At 46.2% G+C, this 12,328-nt stretch overlaps 1 protein-coding gene across 2 annotated transcripts; it reads left to right on the top strand.

The window, feature by feature from the left end:
- The first annotated feature begins 4,495 nt into the window (after positions 1-4,495).
- LOC117863481 (polyamine oxidase 3) lies at positions 4,496-9,175 on the top strand. 2 transcript variants are annotated; one of them, XM_034747197.2, is made up of 10 exons: positions 4,496-4,658; positions 6,667-6,779; positions 6,902-6,990; positions 7,085-7,198; positions 7,287-7,374; positions 7,462-7,547; positions 7,643-7,745; positions 7,855-7,952; positions 8,037-8,466; positions 8,557-9,175. In XM_034747197.2, the coding sequence occupies exons 1-10, from the start codon at positions 4,646-4,648 to the stop codon at positions 8,872-8,874; spliced, it is 1,452 nt and encodes a 483-aa protein (XP_034603088.1). In that variant the 5' UTR covers positions 4,496-4,645; the 3' UTR covers positions 8,875-9,175. The 2 variants fall into 2 exon arrangements, with proteins under 2 accessions (XP_034603088.1, XP_034603087.1); XM_034747196.2 differs by having other exon boundaries at positions 7,855-8,466.
- The last annotated feature ends 3,153 nt before the right edge of the window (positions 9,176-12,328 follow it).

Here is a 12,328-nt window from a genome sequence, read left to right as displayed (position 1 = left end):
ATTTGTCAATGGTCTCTCCGAGCCGTCCCGCGCGCGTTCCTGACTCGCGAACAGGAGATGGGGGAGGCTACACGACCCAAATCATTTGGCACGAGACCATGCATGGGCATGGCCCCCCTGAAATCATTTCACGGTAGCTAGGAAATCTTCAATTCGCTACCGTCTGCCCTACTCGCACCTGAAACAACTAGAAGATCTGGCGTTGCGTTGGCGCAGGCTGCACGAGCAAAAAAGAAGCTTATTAGCAGATCTAAGTCTAGCGAGGTTGTTGCCGCCGCCACCGGCCAGCCACGGACAACGCGGGCGCCGACGAGAGACTTGCCCCCAACCGGCACCGGGTGCCCGATGGTACGACCATACGAGCCGGCCAGGCCACCACGCCCATCACCAGCCAATGCAACAAGCGCGCTGTTGTCGGTGTGTCCTGCCCTGGCCAACGCAGCACGTACTGCCCCGGCCCGCCGGCACGTCACACACGTACGTACGGGCCCCAGGACACACGCTAGTTGCTAGCTTCGCTCGTTTTCCCCATGTGCAATGCCAAACTATTCGTAAGTCATTCTATATAAACGTGAAGTTTAAACCTGAAGGCTCCATCTGCTTTAGGGAAAGCTGGAAGAAGGAAGCATCCGGTGCCAGTGGCGACAACACACATGACCGCGCCGATCGAGCTTCATCCATGTACCATCTCTCTGTTTTGTTTCAGGGTGTTTGGATACTTAGGTTTAGTCCGGGTCACAACGGATGTTTGATATTAATTAGGAGTATTAAAATTAGACTAATGATAAAAATAATTGCATAAATGATGGCTGATTGACGAGACGAATCCATTAAGCCTAATTAATTTATTAGCACATATTTATTGTAACATTACATGTGCTAATTATGGATTAATTAGATTTAATGAAATTAATCCTCAATTATACAAGTATTTTCGTCATTAGTTTATGTTAATTAACATTTAAATAACCGATATGACCATCGCCTGCCAGTTGGCAGAATCACGTTTTTCCTTTTGCGACAGAGACGTGACGCTACTCTAACTTTTTCCTTTTCCATCTCGCACGTGAGAAAATCAAGCCCATCAGCAGCAGCTTCCTTTCAAGCCAGAAGCATATATATCGCTAGAAATCGCACGCGTGCTTGTTTGTTTATACATATTCGTGAATCGTGATACGATATGATATGACACGGTGCTAGCTCGATCCGTTTTGTAACGCTCTCATTGGTCCAGAGCGAAAGGCGTGTCACGCAGCGTGTACCTACTAGCTACCGGCGCGTCAGTACTTGGCAGCAGTCGAGTGCACGTTGTTTTCATCTCGCTGTCGCGCTGTTGGTGTTACTGATTGGCACGTTTTACCGGCCCAAAAAAGCGCCAACACGCAAGCCATGCAGGCTGTAGCATGTCGCTCAGTCGTCGTCCCTGTGCTTGGGAAGGAGACGCAGGGCTGAGATGACCTTGGAAAATGACGGGAGAGACCCGCCAAATAACTGCACATGCGCATCCATCTTCCAAAGGGAAACGACGGGATCGGAATCGCGACGATGTGCGTGGTCTGATTTTTCCCCCATTCTCTGCTTAACTATATTAACAATTTATCATCGTCCGTATTCGGTTGAAGAATGTATGCACAACCTCCTAGCAGGTAGACATGAACATTTGGAACACTCATTATGGGCACTTTCAAGAGTTAGATCGGTATATCTTTTTTTTTAACATTAAAAAAAAACGGCAGGAGCACTGCCATATCTTATAAGAAGAGAAGAGTTTAAACAGAGTTACAGAAACTTATATTACATATGAAACAAATACTCTCATCTCTCCCTGTTCATCTTCCGACAACGACGTGTTAACTACAGAATTGGGCTCCACAAGCTCTCTGTCGGAGCGCGATTTCATCCTTGATGACGAAAGTAAATACTCTGAGCGGCGTGGAAGATCGGTATATCTTGAGACATGAGAATTCAAGGTCGATGAATTATCACGGGCATCTCATTATCAATGGACCACGTACCATTAAAATCTACTACCTATACTGAAGGTCCTGGAATCGGTGAGCAGGCGGGCCCCGTATCGGGGGGTGTCTATGTTTATTGACAAAAAGGAAGAGTTGAAGTCATAAACTTACAGCCACTCTCTGTGACTCTATCCTCTTCTTATCACAAATCGCCAGCCTCGCGAGATGGTTGCTCTCTGAGAATGGTGGCTGTGGGCATGCCGCCATGCAACAGGAAGCGCATATATTGCTGCACATCTTTTGCTCTTTTTTACTGATTTTTTTTCACAACAAAATTGAGAACAGGAACACTCAGGGTGTGTTTGGTTGCATGCATCACATGATGCATGCATGGATGATCCTAGATGGGGTGGTTCAACCAATTTGCTTGTACCATATGATTCACTCTAATGTAGAATAATATATTAAGTGGGATGGTCTTATCCTGGATGAGTTGGTCCAATTCACCTAACCAAACAAAAAGATCATTATTATTTTAAATCATTTCATACATGAATCAAATGATACAACCAACCAAACGTACCCTCATATTGAGTTGGAGACTCAAACTCATATGGATAGATTCTACCACAAGAATTCATGGACGTGGAATTCCAACAAATATACGGTACTGCAGCGCACTACCATATACTCCACACATGCTTCTTCCGCCGACACTTTTATGTTGATCGCGTGCATGGTCCGTCCAGAAAAGGAGACGAGAGATAGAGATCCTCGCCGTGCTCGAGCCTTGAGCTCGACACAGGGTGATGAACAGCGGTGTCAAGGTGGGCCGTGCCATGACCACCACACACGCCTCTTTCGCTGTCGTTTTTGCGCTGTTAAATCCCGCGTCCCTCCCTGCCGGCCAAACAACAAACAAGCACCGGAGCACGACGCGGGTGGACGTGTTCGTGTCCGCGTGCGCGACCACCGTGCGCAAACGTGCAAGCAATGCCATCGCATTCAGGAGAGCGAAAAGGACTCTCTGCAGGATTGAAATAATGTTTGCAAATGGTGTCAGTGGAATGTTATGTCACCAGCTTAATTCCCTCGTTTCTTTTTCCTATTTGTTTGCAGAGATCATGTCGCCTAAACCTTCTACATTGATCTCAGATCTTTAGTACTCCCTCCGTCCCAAATTATAGGTCGTTTTGATTTTATAAGATTCATAAACTTTGTTATGCACTTAGATATACCCTATGTCTAGATGCATAATAATATCTATGTATCTATAAAAGCCAAAATGACCTATAATTTGGAACGGAAGGAGTAGCTTATTAGCTTCTAATTCAGGATGCATTGCCTGCTCGGCCACCATCATACGTGCTCACCTCAACACCCCGCTCTTAGCTCCAAACATTATTACTGTAGTAACTACCAGAAGTTTATCCACAGAGCATTTGCAAGAAAATACACACACATCATGCATCCTTCTAGAAACCGGGATGCGCATTTTAAAAATATATTTACGCCTTCTGCTACTGCCAGATTGCATGAGCATAAAACTGGGAATTAAAAAAAAATATCGCCTCACCTGTCACATGTGGTCTGCAACGCGTCCAGCCACCTCGCGCATCAGGGCCGTCCAAACCAGATCAGACGCTCAGAAAAAGCAGCCTCAGGTTTGGTGGGGCGGCGGTGCTGGGCCCTGGCCACCCCCGAATGGCGGGTAAGGTGACCTGGTAGTGCACGGGACCTTCCTCGCCGTCCAACGAAGCTACAAATTCCACCCAATCGCCGCACCGGCCCGACCCATCCAAAGGCGAAAAAGGCTCCCCCAAACGGCAGGAAACAGCAGCAGGCGAGGACTCTCCCTCCCCTCTCCCGTCTCCGAATCCCCCGAGACGAAAATCTCCAGCTCTTCGGCCCCCGCTAGGTTTCTGGGTGCGACTCGATCCGATTGGTGGACGGAGTCCTGAACCGAGTTTTGAAGGTGGGTGTTGCACTGTTGCGTGATTTTCCCGAGGAGTCTGCGCTTTGCGTCGCGTGATTCCAGCCTGGTTTTCGGGGAGTAAAGGACGGACTCCTTTTTTGTTTTTGTTTTGTTTTGTTTCTTTTGGGGGGCCTGGGTTCCCTGGATTGCTCGATCGATCGCCTTGGCGATTTGGTGGCTTTCGGGGGACGGGATTCCGGGTCGGTTCCCGCGGGTTGCGTGGCGAATTTTGTATTTGCTCGGCCCAGATTGATTGCTTCAGAGGAACACGCCTTCCCCTCCAAAATTGCAGCGAATCCTTCGATTCGGTAGCGATTTTCGCCTGCCGCGAAGCGTTTGTGTGTGATAGAAGCGGTGAGATCAAGTTTTGTGATGAGCTGACTGTTTTGATTCCTCTGATTCTGCAGTTGTGCCTGCCCCGCCGGAGTTTTCCTCTGCCCCGCAACCGAATCGGCTGAAAATTGATGGGATCGGGGGCACACTGGAAGGCTGTGTGAGATAAGAGAGGGGGAACCGTGAATTCCTAGGAGGGCTGCGGCGATCCGGCTGCACGGCTGCATGAACTGTTTCGTGAACCTGGGACTCAACTCGAACTCGAACCACTACGTCGCCTGCCTCCTCATCTTCCTGCTGCATTTCTCCCCTCAGTTGTTAAATCCGTCCAATCCTAATTCAAGTAGTAATCGTGAAGGAGAAGAACAGAGCTGCACAGATGGCGAACAACAGTAAGTTTCTTACTTCTCCTCCCAGAGCTCTTTGAATTGTGGGGCTTCTAGTTGACAGATTGATTTTTCTTCCAATTTTAAGTTTTCGTTGGTAAAAGGAAAATATATCTTGTATAGATGCGAATTATTAAAGCTACTCAGGTGAAGAATTGTAGGCTTATAATAACTTGTGGATCCGTTCTTGTTTATTATATGACATGACGTTGTTAGGCTGTTGGTTAGGTGTACATTTGCTGGATCACATGCCCTTTCTGGTAATTTTGTGGCAAAATTGAATTTCTCCACCTTAATTAGCTTCTGATCTTGTTTAAAAAAACTTGTTTCGATAACCCAAAAGATTCGAGGTTCTTATGGTTGTTTGGTAGTGCTGCATGGGCCCGATGAAAGGGCCATGAACCATGAAGTTTCATATTCATTTGTCGGTGGTAGGAAGGGAAAAACAAAGAGTATAGCTGTCCACACTTTACACTTGGTATACCAATATCTCACGCAAGAGGGGACCGACCACTTGGAAGCTTCTAGGATTTGACCTAGTAGCTCATGGCAAGAACAAGTCCATGTCCTTGTGGATTTGTAGACTCTTGTGGTTTTTCAAAATAATGAGGTTAGAAGAGACCTTGTATCAGTAAAGTAATTGCTCTCACAAGCCTACCACTGTCTCACAGCATGGGAATTTTAGCATATATTGATTACCACAAAATTTGATTACAGGAAAAAGCATATGCCTTGAAGTGATATGACATTCCTGTTAAGTGCCATGCTTCATTCCATGCATGCGCGACCCACGTCATTGTCATGCACACGGACATGGATAGACTAGTGTATGATAATGTTGCTTAGTGGATGTCATTGTTTAATTGTTCACTGTCCTCTGATGCTGCAATTTGCATGTAGCTGTTACATTATTGGTACATAGTGCTTTTGCTTAATTGTCACACATACAGGGGTATTTACTTTTGGGTCTAAGTGCATTTCATTGTGCCTGCTGGCCTTAGATGAGATATGCTTGGTGACCATTAAAGTTGTGCTGTTTTTTAGTGTCCCAAAGCATATCCGATATTGGGGTCTCTACTAGAGTTACCTACCACAATCCTACCAAGTAACTTGTAATGCCAAGACAAACATTAGCCTCAAGACATGCCACGCTTCTTTACCTTAAGATTAATTGCCCATCTCGTCCGAACGTAAGCTAGAAGAGTGTACCAATGAGGCAATGACTAAATGACCTTGTGTCCTGTCCAAACCTAGATGATTATGTTTTTCTTTTTTTCTTTGAAACGAACCAGGCAGGAAAGCTGCTAGATGATTGTGTTATGCTTGCTATGAAAATGTTGGAAGAGTCAAGAGTATCTCATGTCAGAGCACCCACAGTTAATACAGACCAATTCAGGCCTCACCTAAATTGGGAAGGATAAGCGAAAATCTTAAATTGTCCTGTCTTACCTCATCATCATTGTTCTGAGACAGGGGAACATGCCTCACTACTAACCCTCCATGGTGGAGGGGGGTAGAGGAGGGTTGATGTGAGAAGAACAGGCGATATCGGCAATATTCTCCACTTGGTAGGCTTCTTTTATGTTATTTCTGTATGAACTGGTCTTTTATCATTTGGAGGTAGAAACTTCCCCTTTCCGCTCTTCGGAGCAATCTATCTGTCTTAACGCTAAACCCCACCAGATAAGCAACCATCCAATTGCATCAAAATCTGTAGAAAATTGACATTGAACAGGTTTGTATGTCATCCAAACACTGTAGCAGTAATGGACATGGCAATGTTTCCACAACTTTCTTATATAGTCAGAAAAGCAGAAGCCATCCACTTTTATTTCCTTCTGGTCTATGTGTCCAAATGGTGGTACTGCTGGAATAATGAATTTGACCAGAAATGTATTTGAAACTTATTACTCCTTATCAATATGTGATAAATAAATATAACTAAACTTGTACTTCTGAACACACCTGTGTTACCTTTTCTGAGATAAAACATTCTATTTTGTCTTTGTGTCAGGTTCATATGGTGAAAATGTTAGGAGAAAGTCACACACACCATCTGCTATTGTTATTGGTGGTGGGTTTGCAGGGCTTGCTGCTGCTGATGCGCTCAGAAATGCATCCTTCCAGGTATTGTATAATGCTACTTATGGTCATCTTCTGTTGGTGGTGTGACGGCGACCTTTGTATTTCTTTGGCGAAAATGATATGACCCTTTTATAATGCATTTCAATTGTTGTGATGCATTCCAGGTTATTCTCCTGGAATCCCGTGATAGGATAGGTGGCAGAGTTCACACCGACTACTCTTTTGGGTTTCCTGTCGATTTGGGAGCATCTTGGTGAGTTTCATTCTTTTTTTAAAAAAAACTTTCAACAAAAGTTTATCTTGAAGGAATGTTATGAACAGTTTTTCTTCACCTTTTTAATAATCAGGCTTCATGGTGTCTGTGAAGAAAATCCCTTAGCACCAATAATTGGGAGGCTTGGACTGCCGCTGTACCGCACGAGTGGAGATGATTCTGTTCTGTTTGATCATGATTTGGAGAGGTAAAACTTTGCATCTGGGCTGTTTTATAAATACTTTGAGAGATGATGGAACCAATGATGGGATCTAACTTGTTCTATTGCCTTTCAGTTATGCACTCTACGACACTGATGGGCATCAAGTACCACAGGAGTTAGTACAAAAGATTGGAAAGGTGTTTGAGGCCATACTGGAAGAGGTACTCCCTCCTTTCAATCAGTGGTGCACTGGTGCCTGTTGATTTTAGGTATAGTTTATTTTGTCTGATTTACCCACTTCTGTGCAGACTGGCAAATTGAGGGAAGAAACCAATGGAGATATGTCTATCGCAAAAGCCATCTCAATTGTTATGGATAGACATCCGCACTTGAGGTTTGTACTATCCAATTTCTGCATTTCTCCAGCTGTCAGCACAAACATACCGGTCATTTTTACTGGCTTCTTCATGTGCTTACACTTTACAACAGGCAAGAAGGGATTGCTCATGAAGTTCTTCAGTGGTATTTGTGCCGTATGGAGGGTTGGTTTGCCACTGATGCCGATTCAATCTCACTACAGGGTTGGGACCAGGTATGTTTTTTTCCCCCTTTAGTGCCTGGAGTGGTCAGTATACTTGCACAGTTGCACTTGCACATGATGAAATCCTGTGCTTTATGTATGACATGTTTGTGGGGTGCAGGAGGTGCTGCTTCCAGGTGGCCATGGCCTCATGGTTCGTGGATATCGTCCAGTTATAAATACTCTGGCAAAAGGCTTAGATATACGCCTCAACCATAAGTATGGATGTCATTTTCTTATTCATTTGCTAAGCAGCAGTTTTGTCTGCCATTCCTTCAGTACTGATCCTTCTATTTTCTTTAGGGTTGTTGAAATTGTTCGCCACAGGAACAGGGTAGAGGTTACTGTAAGCAGTGGCAAAACATTTGTTGCTGATGCTGCAGTAGTCGCTGTTCCATTGGGTGTTCTGAAAGCAAACACTATTAAATTTGAGCCGAGACTGCCAGAGTGGAAGGAAGAAGCAGTTAGAGAACTTTCAGTTGGAATTGAGAATAAAATTGTTCTTCACTTCAGCCAGGTTTTCTGGCCTAACGTGGAGTTCCTTGGGGTCGTTTCCTCAAGCACGTATGGATGCAGCTATTTCCTTAACCTTCACAAGGCAACAGGCCACCCTGTTCTCGTTTACATGCCTGCTGGCCGCCTTGCTCGTGATATCGAAAAGATGTCTGATGAGGCAGCTGCCCAATTCGCCTTCTCCCAGTTGAAGAAGATCCTTCCTAATGCAGCTGAGCCGGTTAGTTTGTCAACACTATGTCAACTACAATAATCAAAGAATCCTGCTAGGGCATTTCTGACAACCATGTTGCTGAAAAATTTATTGCAGATAAATTACCTGGTGTCACACTGGGGCTCGGATGAGAACACGCTTGGTTCCTACACGTTTGATGGGGTGAATAAACCCCGCGACCTGTACGAGAAGTTGCGCATCCCTGTGGACAACCTGTTCTTCGCAGGGGAGGCTACAAGTGTCAAGTACACAGGCACAGTGCACGGCGCCTTCTCCACTGGTGTCATGGCAGCTGAGGAGTGCAAGATGCGGGTTCTGGAGCGGTTCAGGGAGCTGGACATGCTGGAGATGTGCCACCCTGCCATGGGCGAGGACAGCCCTGTCTCTGTCCCGCTGCTCATCTCTCGGCTCTAAGCGGATCAGCAGTTGTTTATGCGATTAGCACCTGTGAGTACGTTGGGCATCCCACTGATTGCTCAAGGGAGGCAGTACAAGGAGAAAGAAACTCCTTGCTTCTCCTCTGCATGAGGCATGTGTCAACATTACTTGTGCGGTGTGCCATATTAAACTAAGTGTGCGGGAACCCTTATGTATATTGGGTTCTGATCAAGTAACAGGAGAGTTATCAGGCCGTCTTCGTAGAAGATGTCTTATTTATGATGAACACTGTAATACACATATAACTGTTTGGAGTATTAAGGGATTGGTATCTCTCTGCCGGTCTCGCCCATTGTTGGCTCTGAGAATAGATAGGTTTGAACGTGCCATTTTTGTTTCTCATAAGAATCTTGTCGTTTCTTTCTTTCTATATGCGTTCTCCACTCACCAGTCCCAGCTGGAACTAGTTGGAACTTTGGTTATGATGGCAGGTTAAGCAAATTCCTGAAGACGAAGCAGGATGCAAATATTTTTTTAAAGAAAAGACAAATCATGCACTTAGCTGAGTTAAATCTTCGGAAAGTACAGCGCATTAAAACTAACTAGCAGTCTTCAGATCATAACAATCTTCTGAAAGTACAGTACACTAAAACTAATAGCAACCTTCAGATCATAACAATACAAGTTGTCCTTGTTTTCTGGAACTTCAGCTCAATTGAAATGCAAAGGCACATAATCTCAAAGCCTTGATTATACAACATCAGACGCCGTTTTGATTTGATCCCACTTGTCCTTGCCAACTGTAAAACATACACAATGCCAATTAAGTAAACATATTTTAGAACCATATAATGCTCATTTACGTGAACAAAGTAGGCTTAGTGTACTATATCAGGACAGTATTTTGAAACTTGAAAGCATGTTGGTATCATCCCTTCATGTGAGCACTGCCAAGTGCCATGGCATGATGTACGGAAAAGCTACGCCACGACAGTAGGTTTCCGCCTCCACTTGCAATGGTGTCACGTTAAGAGCAACATGAGTAGGGGCTATCGAAGGGTCATCCAAACACAGAACCACGATTCCATCCACAATTACTCGTACTTCACGCACTCGCGTCTGAATGCCTGCTTTTGATCGCAATGGTTCTTGTTGCTTTAGCTCCCAAACACCGTTGCTGTCACTGCGAATCCACACGTGCAACTCATCCTCTGTCGCAGCATGTACAACACACACCAAGCAGTGTTCTCCGTCCTCTGTCTCCCCGGTAGACCAAGGCATGCCCATCACAGCTCCAGGCGGGAGAGTGAGGGTTGACAACTCCATCGTGCAACAATCCAACCTAAAGCATCTGGTTTCCATTACGATACTTCCAGTATACACATCCACAAGCATGCATAGGAGGATTATAATAGCCACTCTCATTTTTGCGGTGGCATAATCAAATCGGTCCACGGATAAAACTTCCACTGACAGGTGCGTGACTCGTACACAGCTAGACGAACCTGTGTCTGGCGCCTCTGAAAACCAGCAACTCGAAGGCCCGTGGAGTTTCTGTAATCACCCGGTACCAAACACAGGCTCCGCAGAGACCATCCAGCACCTAGATGCGGGTCGGAAGGTGGGTCGCTCACAGGCTCAAGGATCTTGGAGATTGGACTGAAAATGGTGATGGAGCGATTGTAGTCCAACACCCCAGTGTTGCTGACGCAGGTAGTCGACAGAAGACGACCCTGGAAACAGTCATGGATGCGCCACTTCATTTGGCCGGATCCGCGGAGATCAAAGGGTGGAGCGCGCGGAAGCGGCGGCGGAACTGGGTGGAGCAGACGGTGCGAGGTAGCGCTTGCACGCGAGCGCGACGTGGGCAAGGGAGGCGTAGGAAGGGAGGCGGAGGAGGACCTCGTCGACTAACTCAGGGCCGAGGGAGTCCAGGGGGAAGGAGGCCGGCGAGAGGTCCGTACGCGGAGGGGGCAGCGAGGTGGCGGCGGAGGGGCCGGACTTGGATCTCTTGTCCTCAGACGCCATTTCCCGAGCTGGGCGGAGCAGGGACGGAGGTGCGGCGGTCGGCGGTCGGAGGGAGGTGGCAAGGTGGGGAAGGGGGCCAAGCCGCCGGCGAGCAATTCTGGCCTCGGGATCGCCACAACTGTATCAGTCAGACGATGAGCCGACCATTCCGTTGGATCCGTGGGATGCGTTGGGCTCGTGAACGGGAGACCCAGAACTGATGAGGTGGCCCAAGATGAGAAGCCCAGATCTTACATACAAATGAGTTGGGCCTGTACCACAGAAATGAGTTAATTCAACTCTACAGTCTAGCAGCACTACTTGTCTACAGTCTAGTACTCAAGTGAACAGTGTCATGTGCCAATTTCAGGCTCTCAGGCCTTATAAATTGAGCATGTCTCCGCATATGAGTTGTCAAAGAAACAGGGCTTCCAAATCCGAGAGCCTGAAATTGGCAACTTGGTCTCTGATCTGCTGGAAAATAACGTGTTGTACTACGCATTACGCAAGCAGCCTTGGCGATACAGTATGGAAGGGCACCAATCCACTGGCTCGAGGCAAGCAGTGTCCAAATCCCAAGGACACTTTGCAGTTAGATACAGGGACAGGCAACTCCTTGCAATCAATCTCCAAAAGGAGTTGAAAGGAACCTTGCCCTCCCATTGAGGATACCTCACTAGACCTGTCTATCAGAAAATTCAGAATGAAGGGATCGAATCGACATTTATCTCTCTATCCTAGCTAGGCCGTTTCGGCGCAACATAACCGAATAAACATGTTTAGGGCATTTGCTGTAGTGAAGTTTGCATATCAACACGCCAATGCAAATGAATATTTCGATAGTTTTTTGTTATTTATTTTTGCTTTGATGCTGCATGGAATACAATTTTATTTGAGAACTCAGGTGCACGCAGTCTGAATTGGGACAGCCTTCCTGAAGGCAGCGCAAGGCTTCCATGCTTCAATTCAACCCACTGGCTCAAGATTTTTCAGATCGTGGATGTCATGACAGAAACGTTACGTGGCACGTCGTTTTTTGTTTCCGGTGCAGACACTGCCTGATCATTGACTACTAATGACCCATCTTCTCTGGGCACTGCCATGATCACTCAAGCTTGGTCGATATTGTCTAACCTCGCTCAACCCACCTGTTACGTTGTTGCCTCCAAACAGCCTTTCATTTTCGATTCAGTTTCCAGTTAAGTTTCTCCATTAATCGGTGTGGACCGCAGGAAGCCATCAATGGCGGCAAAGGCGTGTAAGCTGCCACTGTGGCAGTGGCACTACACTATATAAAGACCCCCCAGATCGACAACCTCCTAGGGCAGCCACAATGGACTCAAAAAGGTAGCACTAATCAATAAATGCTGCTACAGGAATGCACCTTAGCCATTGTAGGAATGGACACGGACAACAGTTTAGATAGCTGTTGTCTATTTGATTTGCCACGTAAGATACAGACTGCTAAAAAGGTAACTTGTAC

The sequence above is a fragment of the Setaria viridis genome, chromosome 7, assembly GCF_005286985.2.
Source record: "Setaria viridis chromosome 7, Setaria_viridis_v4.0, whole genome shotgun sequence".
In the NCBI taxonomy this organism is placed as follows: Eukaryota; Viridiplantae; Streptophyta; class Magnoliopsida; order Poales; family Poaceae; genus Setaria; species Setaria viridis.
Note: the sequence above shows the minus strand (reverse complement) of the source record. Positions and strands in the feature narration are given on the sequence as shown.